The following is a 22302-nucleotide window of genomic DNA, read 5'->3' on the forward strand; positions in this document are numbered from 1 at the left end:
AGATCGTTTTCTTTGCTGCTCATTTGGGTGTGTGAATGTACAATCCATTCATCAGCTGTTTCCCTAAGCTTTTCCCAGGATCAGAAGTGTCTGTTCTTGTCATCTGGAGGCCAGCATTGTTTTCTCATACCTACTGGAAACACAGCTGGATTCCAACAGTCTTTGTTCTTTCAAAAATTAGGATGATCACATTCAACCCTTTTCCTCTGGTCACTGAAGAAAGGAGTGTAATCTGGAGGTTGGACCAAGAGCCAGAGATTTGCTTTCTATTCCTGGCTCCTTCCCTTATTTGCTGTGGGAAACCTGCAAGTTACCAATGCTCCAAGGAGACAAAACTGGTTTTAGATGCAGGTAAGCAGGTATGTTAAAATTTACCAGAGTTAGAGGTTACAGTTAAAGGCAAATGGTGGGAGCTCAACATATGTTTAGAAATTAGGAAACAGGATTAAAAATATCTTTTGCAGAGGTTTTTAGGGAGCTTTATGTTTACTCTTCTAATTAATCAAAGGTGGATATCAATGTTTGGCTCCAGCTATGTTATATGCTTCTATGTACTGGTTGTTTTGCTAATTAGGATCAACTATCTCCATTTATAATAAGTAATTATCAGTGGCAAATTGTGAATTATTCAGGTTAATATTGTGTTATCTGAGGGGCTGGGAGTTGTCAAACCTAACAGGGGCTGTGCATTGTGATTCTGTCATGGCTGCAAATGATACACTCCAGAAATTCAAACCAGAGTCTCTGCATTATCACTTTTTTGGTGGTGGTGGGAGGGCTGTCCTTTTTATCTAATAGAAGGGAATCTGTGAAAGGAAAGACAAAGCTTTAGCCAACGGTGACATAATTAGAGGAACAGAATAATTAAAAAGAAACTACAGCTTCCACTTCTACCCGCCTACTGTGTAGGTAAAATTGAATGTTTCAGGAAGACCAAGACTGGGTTCCAGTTTGGGCCCCCTACTATGTACTCCCCCACAAATACAGGTTCATTTGGGTCTGCTTTTTGGGGTTTAATTTAGGCTTGGTTCTGCCCAAGGCCAGTGAAGCAAGATTTCTGTTTAGCGACGCTGTCCCTATCATTTACCATTCCACGGGTGGGCTCTGAAAAGCTAAAGGCTCCCCTTTGGAAACAGCCCTGGTTCCTGACTCATGATCCGGCTGGAGTCCAATATTGAGAAAACCCTCTGAGGACACCAGTTCATGAATTTCCTGCGCCTGCCCGCACGCTCGCCCCTTCATCCACATGCCTCACGTCCTGTGTGTCAGTCTTTGTGAATGAATGATGTACACGCACTTGGAAAACTATGCTGCTACCAGGAGGGGGTTAGCAGCGGGTGACCAAGCTCTCAAGAATGCGTGGAGAATTAGACCGACTTTCCCCAAAACGGTCGAAGCAGCCACTGCTCCTGGATACATCTTCCCTCCGACCGTGGGTTCCGCGGTCCCGTGCACTGCGCGCTTAGCTGCTGGGTGGCTGGACCCTGCGCGCCGCCCGCCCGCGCTTCCTTTCACTTTGGGCTTCTGGCGCCGATTGGCCGCGGGTTCCGGCCCGGCGCCGCCCCCTCCCTCGGTGCCCCGCCCCTGGCTCCCTCCCGCTCGGTTCTCCTTGGCCGGGGCGGGCGGACGCTGGGGCTCTGAGCTGCAGGAACGCCCTAAAGAGGAGGGGAGAGCGCTGTAGGGAGAGTGGGGGGGAGATCGCGGCTGGAGAGAGCGAGGGCAAACTGTAGCAGCGCCGGCGCGGGCGGAGAGGAGGGAGCCGGGCTAGGGACGCGAAGGAGGGAGAGGGCGAGGCGAGGCTGGGACCCTAAAGCACTCACTTCTCCGCAAAGTGCCAACTTCCTGGGAGACTGTGCCGGGCGCGCACCGTCCAGGCGCGGGGGAAAGTCAGCGGGAATTTGAGTGTTTGGGGGAAGAAAGTCGGATTTCCCCCATCCCCTTTCCCCTGTTAAGAATCCCTATTAAAAAGAAAAACAACAACAGTAGCAGCAAACTTGCTATCATCCCGTCTGTCCCCCACTCCTGGCACCATGAAGGCGGCCGTCGATCTCAAACCGACTCTAACCATCATCAAGACAGAAAAAGTCGATCTGGAGCTTTTCCCCTCCCCTGGTGAGTGGTGACTGCCGAGGCCCCCACCCAGCTTCGGGGGTCTCCTCCACTTCTGTGCTTCTTCAATACTCCCTTCCGGGGCCGTGCGTTTCTGCCGGAGCAGGGGATGCTATTGGCAGCTGGAAAGAGGGAGAATAGAGGAGGAAGGCTGTTGGTGGCCCAAGACCCGTGATTTGGGTGGTGGTATTTATTTTCACAGCTGCGTTTTTGTGAGTAGTGGGAAAAACGCTTAGAGAATTTCCAGCGTCCACATTCTCCCCCCGCCCCCAACCCCATATAAGCGAAAGCCCTTTGGTATTTATTCCTTATGGTAATCGAGGGCTTGGACACCACCTCGAGGACATCATCCCCAGACTCTTCGTCGCCCAGAATTGAAGCTGGTTGGAGCGCCCTAGGCAGTAAAAGCTGGCAGGGTGTCTAACGGGCTGGCCTTAGAGCATATTTTCAAATAATGTCTTGCCTTCCTGAGCTCCCTTGTCACATGTCCCTGTGCTGTCTAGCTCCTGTTTTCTAGGTTGAGGGCTAGGAGGCGGGAGGAGAACTGAAAGTATCCTCTTTGGAAAAGTCCAATCCTATTTACACAGGTTACTAACTTTACTCATGTCTCTCTTCTGCTGTGAATTTGTGCTCTAGTACCAAAGAAAGATCTTAGAAGAAGAAAAGTATCCGAACACCAGATGGGACTTGTGACTTTGGTCCATGGTGTTGTCTAATTCTTTGATTTGTAAGGTTTTAAAGAAGACAGGGGTAGAAAAGAAATATCATTTATGTCTTAGACACAAATTCTGGTGCTGAGCAGATGGAATCAAACTGTACAGGATTCCTGGAACTAATGCAGTTTGAGAGGGAATATGCTTTCTTTTAGGATGTGGAACTGCCAGCTATCCTTAAAGATTAGTGTCATAGAGGTGAAAGATATAGGGAGGAGGTAATACATTCTGGAAAATAATCATAGTATCATGCACCTCTGTTATGTCCGATTATCAATAAGTTTAGTTGATATCGCCTGCTTCTCTTTGCCTCTACCGTTATTAGTTGCTTATTTTAACTCTTTCTTAATCTGCCTAAATTTTCAACACAAGCTAAGCTGATGTTCTGTCATTTAAGATCTATCAGAAATGTTAATAAAGACATTTAAGTCAGGTCCCCTAACATTCAACCCCAGGATTGCTTTGCATCAGGAAGGTCAATCTTGTTTCTTGTCACCAGGATGATGGTCAGAATACTGAAATCCACTATAGCCAAGGAGACATTTCAGACTTAGAGTTACAATTCAGAAATGATGCTTTATAATGGTTGCATTTGGGGAGGGGGGTCAGGGAAGCCAGAGTAAGTTTGGTTTGTCACAATTGATCCAAACCATATATAGAAGTAGAAAGATAGTTCACAACAAAGACATAAACTGAACTAATAGGTCCTTTCCTTAAGAATGACTTGTTTATATGTGTTGTTATGTGTGTTTATGGAGAAGAGACAGATTTGGTCATCTGGGAAATGTCATGTAGCTATGTCAGTTCACATACCTACAATGGACCTTTCGTGCTGGTAATGAACAAGGGCCCCTGCAAACACATGTTTTAGATCACAGTAAACAGCTGAAGCATGTTTTTTGGTAATTTAATACTGAATCTTAGAGATTTAAAGTACATGGTACAATTATTTTAGATAATGTGAATGCTGTATAAGTAACTTTATTTAACTTCCCCATCTGTAAAATGGGGACAGTAAAGGCTATCGCTACAGTCAACATCCATTATAGTAAGCACCTTTACAATGGATTTCTTGCTCAAAACAGGGTTCCAAGCCAGAGAGTAGGCTGTGTAAGTCACTTTACAACAAAATTTTAACTGGTCAAAGAAATCTGGCAGTCTTCTGACTTTATTATATTAAGGTTTGATTTCTAGCACTTTCTTGGGGAAACTAAATAAAGAAACTTGAAAATAAATATAGAATATAATAACTAATTTTTATCTAACTTTTCCCCTGGACTTTAATTGCTTATATGTAAATATTATGTCCATGTCTTAGAGAGGGAAATAGAGGCACAAAAAAGGTAAGTAACTTGTGTAATGATATTCAGAAAGCCAGTAGGCAAAGCAAAATTAATCCCAGTTTCCAACTTCTTAGTGTACATTATCATGACTAATATTATAAGTTACCATTGAAGAGCTTAACAAGAAGCTTCCATTAAGACCTAAACTTGCAGGTGCAAAGATGGACGAAACTTGACCAGGGCTGCCTGCTTTTGTCAGTGCAAGGACAAGACATTGACTGAGTGGAGGTTTTCCTTGCCCATCAGACCATATAGAACATGTGTTTAAAGTTTAACTGCTCACAGCATGACTTTGTGTCCACAGCTGTGACTTAAATATTTGTCAGAATGGTTTCTTTGGGTTGCTCCACTTCTTATGTGTGGGGACCACTAGTGTGGGATCTTTTCTGGCTTCAGTGATTAAGCCAGAATTTCCTTTCTGCCCATTACCGAATCTATGAGAGCCCAAGATTGGCAATAGGGAGGCAGGGTATCTGAACAGGAGTCAAAAGGCCTAGAATATTTACCTGCTTTTTTTTTTTTTTTTGACTATGTTAAGTACCAAATTAACATACACTTTGAAATAACATTGGCTTTGAGTTCCCCTCATAAGTGTAAAGTGGGATATACTGTTGAATTGCACCATTCTTAGGTCTTAAATAGGCTAAAACCAAACACAGCCATTGAGTTGTTCCTGGTTCTTTCTTGGTGTGCAGTCCGCTGAGAAGGGGTTGAGAACACCAAGACTGTGTGCCAAAGCAAACACATTCCCAAGCCACTTAATTTTTCCTCTCCTTCCCCATTCCACTCCACCTTCTTAGTGAGGTGAGCCTAGTTCCAGATAAGAGTTCTAATTCTGGATATTTGCCCATTTATAGGAATGAAAGGACCAGCCCCAATGCCTTTTCTACACAGGAAAGAGAGTATCTGTCCAGTGGGGAGGCTTTTATTGTTCCAAGAGATAGGAAGAAGCTTTGTCCTTTCCCAGTATGGACAGTCTTTGTATCTTCATCAGTGTAGACAGAAGAGCAGAGCTACCAGGGCTATTAGGATTACTTGAGCGCTTTGCTCCCAGGTCCCCACTGACCACACTCCATTAGTGATGAAAGAACCTAGTAGTTCAGAGCAGGGACTCTGGAAGTGTGAATCCCACCTCATCCACTTAGGGGCTGTGTGACTTTGGGTAATTACTTAATCTCTCTGTGCTTCAGCTCCTGCACGTGAAAAGTGAGTGTAATAATCATTCTATTTCATAGGGTTGACATGAGGTTTAAAACAATGAATATATGCAAAACTTAGCAGTGTCTGACTTGTAATAGATTCTTTTTAACTAGACAGCAAATTAACAAAAAAATGACCTCCACTGGTATAGAATGTATTATATACCTCTTTCAATATATTATTATTTGAGAGGCAAAGAGAGTAATGTTAAAGAAGACTTTATTGCCTACTTTATTGCTGAGATCTCATGCCAATGAAGCTTCTGTGCTCCAGAGAGCAAACACGGTGAGCAGGTAACTTCTAGAGTGTCTCCAGGTCTAGTTGTCACAATTAGAGGTCCAGGGGCTGGTCAGTTACTTTGGGAGATGGAGGTGTCAGTGTTGCCTCAAAGCAGGAAGTTCACCAAGTTTGGGGTCAAGGAGGACAGAATTGGTAGAAAAGTGGAGTTTTTCCATTATACAGGGTTGAGAAATGCAGCATGTCCAGTTATTATAAAACATCTCACATTTTATTTATTTATTTGGTTGGCAGAGCTTGCATTCCTGGCATTTTTGGTTGGTTTGTGTTGCTGGTACTTTTTTTTTTTTTTTGTCTGTGTAACATTTTTTTTTTCCCCTTAAAGAGGCCAGACCACCCTGGAGGAACATTGACTCCCTCTAGTAGACAAAGCAGCCCATGGTCAACTTCCTAAAGCCTGGCTGGCTCTGGGCTCTATCACCATCCCTGCAAAACCTCTGCAAAACAGGGCTGGTTAGTGTAGGTCAGGATTTTCCAGGAAAGAGAGTCTCCAAGTTTCAAAGAATATGGAAGGTTACTCTCCAGTGGCAGCAGTGACAGTATATAGACATCTCTGTTTGCAGAAAGAATAACCCGCAGCTATGGTACCATTCTCTGAGCTTGCCTTGAAGTTGGATTCTTGTCTTTCCAGAGTCACTGTTATGCTTCACATTTACTTTGGGATGAGGGAGATATTATTTTCTCCTTTTTTTTCAGATGAAGAAAATGATATTCAGAGAGGTGCATATTTTGTGTAAGGCCATACTTTAGAAACTTACAAACTGATGAAGTGTTGTAGGCATTTTGTTCCTAAAGTAAAAGTGCCACCTTATTCTCAGGAACTCTGGAAATTAAAACATGGGTGTTATGAGAAGGCAGTGCAAGTTGGTGCTTTGGGGGTTCAGGTGGTTTAGGGTTTCAGGGATTACAAGGGTTTCTCTGCCATCTCTGCAGTCAGGTGGCTTCATTGTTACCCGAGTGCTCCAGACTGCTTGGGGAAAGGGTGTCCCCAGGCCTGGCCATCCAGATGTGTTGCTTCAGGAAGATAATTAAATGTTCCAGCAACACTGACCTCAGATGGTTGAGGAGCGAACTAGGGTTCTTGTGTTTTCAATGTCTTCCAGATGTCCTTGTCTGGCTTGCAGGTGGGAAGGTGGTTATGTTCGTTTCCAAGATCAATCTTTCCCTCACCCTCCAGATTCTGCCCATTTTTTCCTCCTCTATGGGCCATGCTGCTTTGCTGACAATTGAATGATGAAACCAGCACACGCTTCATTTTCTTAAGATAGCTGAAGTTTAATTTCCCTGCTCAGAAAGAGGCAGTGGGAGTTAAATTTGCTGTCCCAACAGCAAATAGATTTCATTTTCCCCCTAAGATAATTTTTTAAAGTCCATTTTGAGTGTCAGTGCATGTTGTTTGGAGTTGTCAAGGTGTTCCTTTCTTAGGAAGAGAAGTCCCCGGATTCTACCTGCAGACCTGCCAGCCATTCACAGTGCATGGCTTATGACGAACCAAATTCCCTGGCTTCTTATCTATAGCTAAGGTATTGATTCTTCTGTCACCACATTATGGGGGGTGTGATTCCAATTACTTAGCATCCTTGCATCCACATGGTCAACACAGAGAGGAATTTGTATATGAACAATCGTCCCCACGTTTTATATAGCAGCTCCATAATGACACTGTGGTCCCATTTCTCTGCTCAGAATCTCTGATAGGATTTATCTGAGTTTGCAGTAATTCAGGGGTAGAAATGTCAAATCTGATCCCAAATCTGTCATTTTTAACCTGTCGTGTTTTTACCTACCTTTTTTTCAATTGGGTTGAAAATATCTTTGTTGAAAACTTCAGTGGATGTTTTCCAAATTGCATCAATTTCTAGTTGACTGCTTTTCTGAAGCCCTATTGGTGTTACATTTTTCTTTTTAATTATATAGTTTATTGTCTCTATGCAGAAAGTAATTGGTATATAGTGTAGGTTGTGGTAGGTCTTATTTCATTGGAAGAGAACCATGCTTACAGATATACTCAAAATATTGCTGTGCAAACCATAAATATTTATTATTTGTTCAACTTTGTTAGATTTTCAGGTTCTTCTCAGTTGATAATTTAGGGTTTTAGCCTGAAACTTGATGCTCCAAATGTGGATTCTTACTGCTTCTATATAACTTTTTTCAGTTGTGATTTTCTATAACATTCAGTTCTGTCTCCGAGAGTTGTAAAATATGTACCTAGAGAGTGTTTTTAGGATTGGGGACTTTCAGGCTGTTGGATTTCAGAACCTGATGGTATTTAAGTAGGAGGATCTTATAATTTATCATCCAAACTAGAGCATTCTTGAGAGTATAAATGAGCACTCTTTATAATACCAGTGTTATTATAAAGACTGAAAACTAGGACTCTTCCAGCAGACAAGGGTCACTCGATTTAGACACTAAATTTGGATCATACTACTCTTTAGAATGTCTTCTCTAAGTTGCTAATCTGGGGGTTTAAACCATGCAAAGTAAGTAAACAAGACCAGATTAAAAATTTGAAGCAATTTAAGTTCATTGTGGTTTCCCCCAACTTTCAGCTGTATTTTAAAATTTGTTTTTGACACATAATATAATATTTCTCAGCGCCTGAGAAACAAGTCAAAATCAACCTCAAACAAGTTCACATCAAGCATTTGAAACCTTTTGATAGCTCCTGGTAGCTGTGATAAGCTGTTAACTTTTGCTTTGCAAGGTTCTGCAGAAGAGCCATAAACTTTGCATGTAGAGTATGCATGTGTGTGTGTGTGTGTGTGTGTGAGTGTGTGTGTATGCATGAGGGGGATGATCTTTTGAGTTGGGAAATGTCATCATTACATAAGTGAAGACAATTAAAATTTTTGTTTTGTTTAATGTTTGTACAAGATGAGAAGTTTTACTGCTGAGATAAAAAGGGGCAAAAAAAAAAAGTCTTTAAAAAAATATCATTAAAGTGATTGAAAACAAAAACAAAAGTAAACAAGGCCTTGGTTCACCAGGAGAGGAGGAGGGGAATGATGGGTTCAATTGCAACATCTTTTTTGGCTACAAAAAAAAAAAAAAAAAAAAGAAAGAAAAAAGAAAGAAGGAAGAAGGAGGGCAGGGAAAGAATAAGAAACAGGGAGAAAGAACTAATGAAAGAATGAACAGACAATAATAAATAATTTTTAAAAGGAAAGAATTTGAGTGGTGTTTCCTAGACTTTTAGAAAACTCCCTATCTGGACCAAGCATTGTACTTGACTAGAAATCTCAGTCTCAGGTAGCACAGTGGGCAATCTTGGGTCTGCTGTTTTTGCTTTTGGGGTGTTTCTGAATACTCTAAACCCATCAGGGTGTATGACTCCCCAGGGTGACTCCAGTGATCTTATCTGTGTGTTCCAGGGACTCCCAATAATAGCATAGGAGGACCAGGGTTTGGATTGATGAAGATATGCATGGATCAATGGTTATTCGTAGTTTCTGTGCCTGTTGGGCCCTATCTTTTATCAGTTCTGGAGTAAGACAGTTTTACAGACCAGCATCAGGGAGAACATGGACATTTTTGAAGCATTTGAAGGAGGTGTAAGAACGGGGAAAGGGTAATTTTCAACACAGAAAATAACACGAGAAGGCTGCAGGTTTAGAACGAAAGAAAGCTCTCGTAGACAAGATGGTAAAGTCTTGGTTATAGAAAAAGAAGAGGGAATAAGGTGCAGAGCCAGGACCACTTAAGTGACAACATGTGCAATCTCAGGATGGTTTTTGCCTTTGAAAGTGGGGAGATTTTTAAGGACAGAGCAGTGTTATTGAATGGGCTTGTGAGAGATTTTTTTTTTTTTTTTTTGGCATTACTTTCCCTCCTACTCATACTGTTAGTTGTTAAAACCTCTATCTCAGTTTATCAGAAAAGCGTTAAACCTCAGAGAACATGACAGAATCAAGCAGGTACATATTGTCAAGGTACAAATGGAAAATAATCTAGGTCAGGCAAAGTATCTATTAAACTGGGTGTTTGTAGATACATATTTTTTTTTGAATTCTTTAGGAACTAACTCCCACTATGTGAAAGGTACTATACCTGTTCTTTCTTTTTTTCTGTTGAATTTTAATTAATGTTATTTTTGTGTAATTACAGTTTTGTGGAAGGGTAACTCATTATTATCAATCACGTTCAAAATAAAAATGTATTGTTGAGTACAGTTTCAAAATACCTTTTTGGAAATTCATCACAGGGGATTTTCAGCGAAAAATTTTCATGTGATATACTTTTATACTCTAATATTTATATATTTTCCCTATTTGATATTTCTTGCCTAAAATTTTAGTTAATTCTATACATTATGCATAAGTTGTTTTGCATCATTGAGATACTAATTAAATGCACAGAATGCAGTGAAAGAATCACACATGATGAGGAAGACCTATCAGCAAGGTAGAAGATAAATATTGTATATAAAATGAATAGAGGGTCCACTCTGGGAATCCAGCACCAGCTGGAGGGTCAGGAGACTTGGATTCTGGCCATGATGACTTTACACCTTTCTGTGTGATTTTGGGAAAATCATTTCATTTTTTTTCCTAGTACTCATTTCCTTCTTAGTCAAATAAATTACTTTGAGAAGATGACCTGTAAGGTGTCTCCTAACACTGTTACTTTAGGTAACATTTAAAATAATCAAAGCTTGCAAAGAGTACTGACTGTCATTCAAGAAGTGGGCAGTTCACTAAGTTCTGCCGATAACAAGTCATTTGGGGAACTGGGGGTGCTTCTGTAAAGGGCAACTTCTGAAGAGAGGGGTTTTAGGAATTGATGCTATTCTTGTTCACTGTTGGAGAAACTGAGGCACATTGTCTTGAAGTGACACTGGATCAAGCGTCATGCCTTCCTCCTGGTCTTGCAACGTGTCACAGCTTTGTTTCTCTGTAAGCCTTTGCTACAGTGGCAGCAGAAAGCAGCTCCCGTGTGGGGTCGGAGCTGGAGGAAGGAGATGTAGGTTAGGGGTCCTGTAGGTGAAGTGGCCATCCCCAGTTGTGCCCTCAGGCCTGAGCACATGGTCTGAGTAATGAGCTTATTTCATCCAAGCTGCCCCTTCTTGTTGCTCGGCTCTGTTGAGAAACAGCCCCCTCCTGCATCAGGAATGCATGCTGCTGTGAGCCACCTCAGCACCTCTTCCTGACAAATCCAATGAGTCAAGGCCCTGCTGACTGTTTGCAGAGGGAAGGGCCCAGGCCTGCTTGCTGGGCTGTTCATAAGATAGTGCCTGGGCAGTAACCAGCTGACCCTTGAGCAGCACAGACTGCAAGGTAGGGTCAGGGATAGACAAGATAGCACCTGCTTTGGCTCCCCAGCCTTCCAGGAAGCTATAACTAACTGTGTTTTGGGTGTGGTCGGCATAGGCCTCCTTGCTTTTCAAAAGCTGCTCTTGTGGCAGTGGAAGTATCTTTTGCCTGCACACTGTTGCTGTCTGAAATCTCACTTTATTGATGTTATTTCTACATTTTGAGCAGAATCTGTCACAGTTACCCTTTTCTTTGAGAAGCAAGGACCTAAATTCAGCAAGCCAGTCTTTTTGGGAAACAACAAGGAAAACTGCCGACGACCATAGGGTAGAGTTTATTTACTGATGCTCATTTCTATTTGTCATTACTTTTCATGTTGTCTTTTGTTTTCTATTAGATATCGGATGCTAACTTTGTGCCAAGAGCCTCCTCCTTTTACTCTAATACATGATATAAAAGATAATTCCCATTTTTCAGATAAAGAAAAAGGTTAAACAATTTGCCCAAGGTCACTAAGCTGTGGAGTAGAAGAGTTTAGATTCAAACCCAGCTGAAGCCAATTCTAAAATTGGGCATCTGCTGACTTCAGAATTCTCAGAGGTATTTGGATGTTTGTTGAATTGGGGTGAAATACTAGGATCTGTCATGCATATTGTTTACCAATCCATCTTAATACTCGGTTATACTCTGGTAGGTAGTGTTTGACTTGTGCCTTTACCACATTTGAGCTCATAGTAATCTCTCAAGTTACCCACATTTTACAAACAAGGAAATGCGCAGCAGGGATGCCAAGTTGTTCCCCCAAGGTTGCATAAAAAAGTTGCAAAGTTAGAAGATGAAGCCACAGTTCACTGAATGCCCTGACATTTGCATCCAGACACAACCATTTCAAATATTTCTTTGTTTTATTGAGTACATTCACTTAAACATTAATAGCAATAAACGGTAGTATGAAGTCAAGACAAAACATCCTCTTCTCCTTGGTAGAGGTAGATTTCCTCTGCATACTTTACATGTACTAAAGGAATCCCATGCAGTTGGCTGACTATTGAGCCTTTGAGCAGGTTGCATGGATCCCAGTCACATAGGATACAGACATGTTGCACTGATATCCACTATAAAATGGCAAGATAGTTCCTTTTCAAGAAGGAACAGGAAGATGAGCATGGTGACGCACATTTGTAATCCCAGTGACTCCAGAGGCCGAGGCAGAGAGGATTGCAAATTCAAGGCCAGCCTGGGTAACTTAGCGAGACCCTGTCTCAAAATAAAAAATTAAAAAGGGCAGGGGATGTAGCTCAGTGGTAGGGTACCCTCAGGTTGAATTCCAATATAATTTAAAGAGATTTGAAAATAATTCCTGTTCAATCTCTCTCTATATTCAACTATGAGGCACATTGTTTGGGTCTTCTGTGTTAGTTTACCCTTTTTAGCAAAGAAGATCCATTAAAATGGATCTTCTTTTTAATGAGTAGCAGCAACTTCAGGTAGCTGGAGGAGTGATTTAGGAAAAATAAAATAAAAAGCAGAAATCTTTGAATCTCACAGTGCATGTTATAGGAAAGAACTGGGTCTAAGAGGCATACAAATATTAATGGTATCTTAGATGAGTGATTTATTTATTTTTCCTTTGTTAGTGTCTTCTGTGTCAAATTGAAACTAACAAAACTATGGCACTAGGTATGAACATATAACATCTATCTCTATCTCTATCTCTATCTCTATCTCTATATATCTATATCTACCTATCTATATATATAAACACATTGTGTTAGGAAGGTAAATCTGATACAACTAGGCTAATATAATTTAATACAATGTATAAATATAGATATAATGTATAAATATATATTTATATGTATAAGTGTGTAAATACATATTTAGCAAAATTATATTGGATTATCTCCCTAACACAATGTGTAGCTCTTATGTTCTTAGCAATAAAAGTAAGCTTCCTTCCCACCCCTATCTTGTTTTGGTCATGTGGGAAGCCAGAGCATTCCAGAGCCAAATGACAGGTTGTTAGCTGGGAATTATTGCTTGGCATGTTGCTGTTTCCTTGCAAGTGGGTATAAATCGTAGGTAACCAGTGGTATCCTTGGGTGCCTCTGGATTATTGGGAAAGAGGAGGTAGCCATGGGAAATAGAGGGTAGTACATCTGATTTTAGCAAAAATACAAAGAAGAGTTTTAATTTTGGCTTTAAAAAAAATCTGGCACTTTTTTAATACTTGCCAGGAAAATTTTAGCACTTGTAAAGTAAACCCTAGAGTGGCCACAAAGTATGTCTCCTTTTTAAACTGGAGGTCAGGCTCCTGATTGAATGCCCTCCATTTGGAACAGCTTTGGGTCAGACCTAGGGTACTTGATCTTGCCATTGAACATTTTCTATGCTATTGACTGGACAGGTCTGCATGGGTAGTCATCCCATGTCCCTCTGTTGCCTGGAGAAAGAATCAGGACACCTGAGTCTGTTTTCACCCTGACCAGATGATTTCTGCACTCTGTATTCTTCTTGAAAGAGGTTACTTCCAGTGAGTGAGCAGCCTTTCTTTCGGAGAGAGTGAGAAAGATAATAAATTCACATTTCAAAAGTGCTCTGGAGTTATTGGCGATACAAAGAGTGTTATTAAATTAGTGGGAGATAGGATACAGAGTGGTGATGCTGTATACATAAGAACTCCCCAGGGTGAATCATGCACATGTGTACAGGAAATGCATCCTTGATTTCACATAGATTAAGAGTTCAATCTTACACCTTCCCTGGGTCCTAATGGAAATCAAATGTTCTTCAAAACTGTTGGGTGCTTTTTTTTTTTGGTCTGTATACATTGCTGTGTTGCAGGTTATGAGGAATAAGAAAAGTTAGTATTTATAGAGCGCCTACTATGTGTCAGGTGCTTTACAGAAATAATCACATTCTTTAAATAATCCTATAATGTTGGTGTTTTAATCCTCATTTTTGTAGGTAAAAACTGATTTCAGAAAGGTTCAGATAACTTGCTCAGGGTCATACATTTTTAGTTACACATTTGGACTTAGATTTTTCCTAATTATAAAGTCCTGCTTACTTACAACCTATTCTGAGAGAAAACTTGATAACATTCTTTTTAAGAGGCAGTATGTTCTGGGCAGTATGTTCTCTTTTAGGCTCCTCATTATCATTAGGGTTAGGAAGAAAATATTCAGCTTATCTATAAATATTTACCATAGAGATGTGCAGTAGAGGGAAAGGGGTAAAATCCCCCACAGTTCACATAATTTCCACGGTGCATTTTCAAGTCCGAGATGGACAAAGAAAGGTTGCTTACTAAATTTACTAAACTTGCATGTAGCATTGATCTTTTGGCCCCCCATTTCCAGATTAGGACGTTGGAGAATGAAGTGAGGGCTCCACCCATGCTTGAGAATTTTCCAGGGAGGGGACATTCAGAGACACAAGTCTAGGCCTTGAGGCCACTTGATGCAGCAGGAATGTTTGTAGAAAAATAAACACGCACATGGAATGAATCAACATCTACGTGGTGGACCTGGAGTTGACCTCAGATTCAACGGAGATTTTTTTTTTTTTTAATAATAAAGCACCTATTTCTGGATTTATGAAGGCTTCACTTAGGGGACCCTTGTGGTTTTTCTACCTTCGTCCATACTCTTGTGTGATGGGTGGGTTGATGGAAGAACTTTGAAATTTCATGCTGGCTGCAAAGTCTCCACAGGATTTTGGGTGCTAGGTGGACAAACAGTGGCTTAGTTTTGAATGAGATGGGACCCTAATGACTTGTCCTGGACTCACAGGGCTTTGCCTAGCATGTTCTGCCTCTGGTATGGCATAGGCAGTGAGCAGTGAACAAAGATGAAGCAAATCTCCAGTTGCCCTTAGATGCCTTGCTTTGTAAGAAAATAGTATTTTCAATGCTTTTATAGGCCAACCAATTCTGGGGAGATAATATTTGAATTTCCAAAAACTGGTACAAGATACACACAAGTCTCTTCCTACACAAGCTAGTCACAATATTTGTGAATCTTCCCCAAACTCCTATTCCAACAGAGTCTAAGTGTAATTCATCTAATTTAGTAATTGGTACTTGGTTCTTGCCTTAATTTCTCAGGTAGATTTATTTATGCAACAGGTTTTTTTTTTTTTTTTTTTTTTTAACCATAATCTTACTGTATAGAGAAATTCTGTTTTTCCCATTTGGTAGGTGAGATCTCCAAGTCAAAAAATTTACACTTATATATATTTTTTTAATCGTAAATTATCTTTGTCCCTGAACCACACCACCTCACTTTTATGATGTTGATTATAGTAATATTCCTCACTTGAGGCTGGTAACACAGCCCTGGGTTTGAATTCAGACTTACTGCTTACTAATTTGTCCTCAAAATTATTTAACTTTCCTAAGCTTTGCTTTACTTATCCTTAAATGGAGATAATAATAAAGAGCTTTCAGGACTTTTTCAAGGATTAGAAATAATTCCTGTAAAATCCTTTTTCACTGCCACAGGGTCTCAACCAACGGTATTATCATTATCTCTCAGGCTACCAAGTTCTGTACAAATGTTCATTGCTGCTGACGCTGTTATTACTTCAGTGGTTGTTAAAACTGTGGTTACTGTTAACCTGGTTACAGAAAATTTTCCACTTGACACCCCCATAACCAAGTGGGCCAGAACAGTCCCTGCGGCCAGTTATATTATTTTCCAATCCCTCTCACGCATACTTACCATGCCTGAGCTCGGGGTTGGGTCAGTTTCCAACTCTGAAGCGTTATTTTCAGGCATTACGCTGGCCTCTTCATCAAGGTGGCGGCTTCTTAGAATGGTTGTCAGGACCCCGAATTATTTTTATTGCTGAAGTCCTCCTCTCTGCCTTGGCATCCTTTCTTTCCTGAGAGGTCACCTGGGCATGGAAGTTTTAAAAGGGAAACTATAGACTGGTAACACAGAAAGGGGCTCCCCTTTCCCCAGGTGTCATTTCCTGAGCCAGGCTGCCCTCCTCAAAGGGACAGTGAAGGTCCAGGTTGGTGAATTGTTTGGCATCTTCCATAAGATACAAAAAGTATGTCTTTTTGTATTGTCTTTTTTTGCCCTGTCTCCTGCCCGTCCCCTACATGCGTGTTAGACCATCTCCACTCTGGCTGACTTTTCCTAAAGTGCTATGCAACTAAAGAAATCTGTAGGAACTGTGTACTTCTGGGGTTTGCCAGTTGCTGATTGCACTGGTTGATTTACAGCTAGAATCTGGCACCTAGAAAAGGGGATCGTGTGTCTTTAAACAGCTGTGCGCCAGTGTGTGTAAATGTGCTTGCTAATCCAGTGACTAATTCAGTATATTATAAAGAACCAATGAGCCAGCTGCCAAGGCAGGGCTGGATCCCAACTGGAGTGGTGTGTAAGGCCCAGAGAATTATTTCTTGATTTCTGACACACACACTCCCCCCCCCACACACATCCACACACCCACACACACACACATACACACACACACATACACACATACACACACACACACACAGGCACACTTCCCTGAATTTCATCTTGTCTGTTCCCTGAACCAGAGTCAGCACTTGCCTTTTCTGGTTCCTGCCCCTCCTGCTCCTCCTCCCTCCTCCTCCCTGTGTTTACTCATCTGCGGGTGGGGCCCTGCTCAATCTTAGTCAGGGCCAGGGAACCAATCAGAGCTGCTTCAGGGCATTCCAGGGGACCGAACTCACAGATCCCTCTCGGAAAAGAATTTCCCAAAAAGATCCCTTGCCGTCACAGTATTGTGACTACACCTTCCTCAGTTCCCGTCCAGGGATCCTGCGCCCATGTTTGTTTGCTTGAGATTCACCTTTTGTCTGTCCCTCCTCTGTCACCTCACTGGGGTTGGGAGAGAAACCTCCAGCCAGGGAGCAAGAACCAGAGTCTGAAGAATACTTCTTTTCCCAGTGAGCCTTATAAAAATGCAAGTGTTGCTTTGGAAGGAGGCTGGAGAGGCCTTTGCTGGAATCATTTGTGGGCAAGGTTTTTGTTTGTCTCTGTTAGTCTGTGGCCTTTCCTCTGAGTCCTCAACATAAGTTGTCCCAGAAGCTGCCCACACCAGGTGTCTGTCTCTGGAAGTGGACCTTGCCCAGCTGCTCCCACAGTGTCCCAGTGAGCACAGCCTAGCTCCTGTGTCAAACCCTTCCATGTGTCAGAGGTGGGTGTGGGCCATTTCATCCTCTCTCTGTCCGCCCCGCTCAGTAATGCCATCCACCCATTATTGGCACTGTCCTTGTCACCTTATTCCCTTCCACCCAAGACATTAGCAAGCTCTTTCTGGCTCTTCTCTCAGTATTTCTGGAACCCAGCCCCTGCCCTAGTCTCCATTGCAAAACATCCTACAATAGCCATCATTGGAGTGTTGTGAGCATGTATCTATCATTTGTGTAATTAGGTGCCATTTGTTTGGCTCACTAGAAGGGAAACTCCAAATGTAGGATCTATGGTCATCAGTCACTACACAGATCCCATTGCATTACTTGGTGGGTCAGTAGATCCTTCTCTTTTAAGATTTATTGTTATTTAAATTGAAATAAAATTCACATGACAAAATACACCATTGAAAAAATGTAGGTTTCAGTGGTTTTAGTACATTTAGAGTTGTGCACCATGTTGCCCACAACTAATTTTGGCATCTTTTAATCACCCCAAAAGTAGCCTTATGCCCACTCTCAGTCCATATGTCTTTGTGAGTTAAAAAATTACTGTTGGACTGGGGTTGTGGCTCAGAGAAAAACCGCTTGCCTAGCATGCGTGAGGCACTGGGTTCGATCCTCAGCACCACATAAAAACTGAAATAAAGGTATTGTGTCCACTACAACTAAAGAATAAATGTTAAAAAAAAATACTGTCTAACTGGGAATGAGGACGTGGACCCCTGTTCACAATGGGAGCTTGGAGCACACACCTGGGTGAGCCCTGCACCTTCCCATCTCCAAGGACCTTGTCAGTTCCTTCTCCATCCTCACTCAAGCTCAGGCTGCAAAGAGCTGTCTCCCTTGGTTGGACCCCATGGTGGAGTGAGCCAGTGTATGTCTGGGCTGGGTGGAGATAATGAGCGCTTTTACCAGCTGCGTGCAGACAGTTCAGTACAGGGAGCTTGGGCTGTGGTGGCTGCAATTTCCTAATGGCTTCCTGATGAGGCAGAGCCATTTATTAGCAGCGGATGAGGGCTTTGCATCCTAGTCTCTCCCTTTCCCACCTGACCCAGGCAGATGGAGAGTGGCTTCGGCTGCCTGCCTCTTGCATTGATCCCTTTTCCTCTGCTCTCCACCTATTGGTCTGTCTTGCCCATTGATCTGGAGATTGGGTTTGCCTGGCGACTCTGTCAGCCTCTCTTGGGTTTGTTGCTGGAAGAGGCATGGAGGCTGTCTGCTCTGGGCCTGTGTGGGCGAGACTTTGGGGCAGCAGTGGGATTGCCAGGATGCTGCAGTCTGTGTGTTTGGGGCCATTAGGAGAGACCCATTGTGAAAAGGAGAGGAAGAAACCCGTGTGGGATAAAAGAAATCAAGGCTAGGTATGTCTTTCCTTGAAGCCTTAGGTCTCTGCTATCTGTATATATTTGCATTTAGAAGTCGAGCGGTATTTTTGTATTGCTTCAGGACTTCATGCTTTTTTGGGCTAGACAATTTTATCATAGACACAGAGGCTCAATTCATAGGCCTGTGCCCTTGATTTTATGTCTTGGCTTTGCCAGTAGGGTTTGTTGTATCCCTCTTGGTTACCCTGTTTGGCACACCAGTGGGGCTGGGATGGCAGTATTAGCCACCAAATGACATGACTCATTGTTCTCCTTTCAGTGAGTTTTAGATAAAAGTTACTGAAATCAACTGTTCATTTTCACATTTTTTTCTGGATTGATAGGAATAGCAGCCTCACATTTCAGAGCTGGTATGCAATTGAAGTTGGGCATCACATATTACTTGTTTTATGATTCCCTCTATACAACACGAAATCTCTGTTCAAAGGAAAGTCTTCTACTGTAGAGTCTGTGACCATTCTTACTCAAAACTTACAACCTGCAGTGGAAGCAGATAGCATCGTGGGTCCATTGAATCCTATCATATCTTTGGATGGGCTGTCCCTCTATGGTTCTTAAGAACTAGGCAGGAATAGTGTTTATCAAGAATGATGAACCAGGGCTTGCTTATCATGAAGACCTGGAGGAGGATACTCTCTCTCCCAATCCATGGCAGTAAGTAAACAGCAATGGGGTAGAAGAAAAAAAATGACGGGGAGTCATAGGGTCTAGAATTAGTAACCATGTGACCTAAGGCTATTGGTGTCAACTCTCCGAGATTCATTACCCCATCAATAAAAGAAAAAGTTTGAAGTAGATGATATCTAAGTTTCCTTCTGAGTTCCAGGAATAGCGTAGGACCCTTGACCAATGATAGAGTTCAGCTCTTCTTTCTTTTTCGGCAGCTTCCTTTTCATTCATCTTATTATTGTGTCTGGTTGCCAGTAGGGAGAACCTCCCTCTGAGGAGTTGTTAAAGTTTTATAGCAAATTCTGTAAATTCTTATTTTCTGCTTTTTTGGCTACAGATAAGGGTTTATGCATCACATAGCCAGAGTGAGGAAGACAGAGCAGCAGAAATAAGAAATGTGTGAACATTTAAGTAGAATGCATGGATTGGTAGTTACTGCTCCAAGTTATTAAAAAAAGGCCAAAGCTGAAGAGAATAGAGGCCAAAATTAGGTCTGCACAAATCACGGAATAGCTTCAGATGACAAGGTTAGTGGTTTGGGGAGAGTAACCATTCTCCCTTCAAAGTTGGTCTCTTTGGGTCCTAAGTACCTTGTTAGTAGCTCTGGAAACTTCAGCTAGGGCTCTAAAATTAATATGTGTCTCAAAGAATAGGATTTTTGGCTCATTAGGGACATACATTTGGGTTTTCAGAACTGAGTGGGGGGCCTTTATCTCATAAGTTTTGGAATACATAAAGCCTGAGACTGTAAGCTCCAGGTGTCCTGGGTTGGGGCCATGCCATTTGGGTGCGTTCTGCTTTCGTGCAGGCATTTTTGAAGACTATGATAGGTGAAGAGGGGAGCTGTCTCCTGTGCTTGCCAAACACGCTATGGTTGGGAATTTTTGCATCTTCTCTGATGTCAGCCTTGCTTCAGGGTAGAAATGTGTCTCTCTTTGCCTTCTCTCCATTCCAACCATGTGGCTCCCATGTGGCTGTCTTAACATTACGCTGGGGTGAGTCAGCAGGGCCCTTGGAAAGAACGGAATATTTAGCCTGTAGGGAGTTAAGGGTGGAGAGAAGTAGAGGAAGCAGTATTTGAATGAAATACTGAGTGAGGTCACGTGGCCCTTGCAGCCGCTTGGATCTTTCCTGTGTGGTGTATTTCAGATGGTCAGTGCTTCAGTGTGGTGTATTTTAGATGGGTTTCTGTCACTACCATCTGCACAGAATGAAAGATGTACTGGAATGTTTGCTTGCTGTCACCTCATGCATATTATCTCTTTTATCTCAGAAGTTCAACTTTATTAGGGTGCCTTCCACATGGTCTGAACCCTGAGCTGCTTGACTCATGGACTTGTGAAGATAATGAAGAGAGTGTGGGGTTGGGGAAGGAACCTAGTTCTTTCCATGTAACTAGTGTCAGCCGATGACCCCAGAAATGTCTAGCCCTTGCCTCTCTGTGTTTAAGCTTTTAAATTATAGAGCATTAAATGCTTGCCACTAGTTCCCCCTCAATATGGAAACAATACCTGGCATATTCACCATAAAACATCTCAAGCTATTTAAATGAAAAGGAGGAAAATAATCTTATTTAGGACTCCTTTCTACCCACTCAAATATTGGTTTCTGTAGCTTCTGGAAGTTCACCTTTGGCTCTAACATGATTTTGGAGTGATAATCAATTTTAATCCTTCCCAACAGTGTTATTTATATTCTTAATCCTCCTGCAGGTTTACTCAAAAGGGCCACCAGTGATCAGATTGGCCTGCAATAGACATCAAACTGAACATGCATAGCATCTGGGCCCTGGAGGATGGCACAGGGAAAGAGGCACAGGACTGAGTCCCTGTGGACTCAGTTCTTGTCCCTAAGGAACAAGAAAGGAAGTCAGTGACAGGAAGGCAGAGGCATGGGTGGAAAACCAAAGCCACTTTGCAGGAGAATCAGTATTAAGTCCCGAATTTCTTGCTTTTGGCAGATCCCAGCTTTGCACTTAGAAGTCTTATGGCTGTAATGTGGACTGGTCCAGGGGATGTGGTTGCTGACTGTTTGTTGTGCCTTAATGCCATGAGCTTTGGTGACATTCAGGATAAAGGAAGTAACTGCCTGCAGGGTCTCATTCCTATCCTCTTTCCCTGTGCCATCCTCTAGGGCCCAGATGCTATGCATTTTCAGTTTGGTGTCTATTGCAGGCTAATCTGATCACTAGTGGCCCTTTTGAGTAAACCTGCAGGTGGATTAAGAATATAAATAACACAGTTGGGAAGGATTAAAATTGATTATCACTCCAAAATCATGTTAGAGCCAAAGGTGAAATTCCAGAAACTACAGAAACCATCTACAAGGGCTGAAGGTGAGGGAAAGAAGAGATTTCCATTGAGATTCCTTGCACACATCTCTGTGAATATCAGCTCTTGGCCTCTTTATTCAGCTCCAGAGAAGTGAGGAGGGAACTTTCCCATGGAAACACTCTTTTATGGTGTCCCTAAACATGTGTAATTAACAGACTGATAAGACTGTTGGCTCAGGAACCATAGAGCTGACCTCCATCGATCGGTTGGTTTGTCCTTGGCATCTCTGCCTTCCTGTGACCTCTGTAGAGAGAGGCCTTAATTACTTTGGGCTGGGCAGAGCAGCAGTTGCCTTTCTGAACCAACCCTTCTCAGCGGGGCTGTGCTACAGAAGTGGGCAAGCAAACTTCTTCACTCGGCTAAAGAGATCCTTTGGGCTAAGCAGGAGCTGTATGAGCAAAAAAGAAGCCCATTCCTAAGCAGGCAACATTCTTGGTGACCTCATCTTCCTCCTAGCTCGGGTCCAGTTGGAGCTATGCATACAGGGCAGACTTCCAGTTCCTCCTGTCTGGGACTCACTGTGGCAGATATAAATAGACCAACACTTTGTCTGTAGCCATTGTTCTCTTAACTGCCCATTGTTTCTGGAAGCAAAGCTTTGCTGTGCAGCAGCATGCTCTTGCTGTCTCTCTCTCTCTCTCTCTCTCTCTCTCTCTCTCTCTCTCCTGTCTCTCAACTCTTTCCCCCTTTTTTTCTGTGCCTTTCTCTATTGTGCAAAAGTCTGAATCTCAGCTCAGCCATTCCCATCCTGTCTTTGCATTTGTCTGGTGCTTAGGGAGAAACTGAAGGGGGGGACTGACTTCATATTGTAGAGCCGCTG

At 42.3% G+C, this 22302-nt stretch overlaps 1 protein-coding gene across 5 annotated transcripts in view; it reads left to right on the forward strand.

Annotated features, from left to right (window-relative positions):
- ETS1 (ETS proto-oncogene 1, transcription factor) overlaps positions 1 to 22302 on the forward strand; it is a 129848-nt gene that overhangs the window by 63268 nt on the left and 44278 nt on the right. The window contains exon 1 of one of the 5 annotated variants that reach the window (XM_081281031.1): positions 1667 to 2112. The exons of 3 other annotated variants lie outside the window; for them this stretch is intronic. In XM_081281031.1, the coding sequence (XP_081137157.1) occupies positions 2031 to 2112 (82 nt within the window). In that variant the 5' untranslated portion in view covers positions 1667 to 2030. Of the gene's footprint in view, positions 1 to 1666; positions 2113 to 22302 lie in introns of those variants that run through there. One more of the 5 variants, XM_081281032.1, reaches the window with a different exon arrangement.

This window comes from Spermophilus citellus, assembly GCF_964194105.1.
Source record: "Spermophilus citellus genome assembly, chromosome: 2".
NCBI lineage: Eukaryota > Metazoa > Chordata > Mammalia > Rodentia > Sciuridae > Spermophilus > Spermophilus citellus.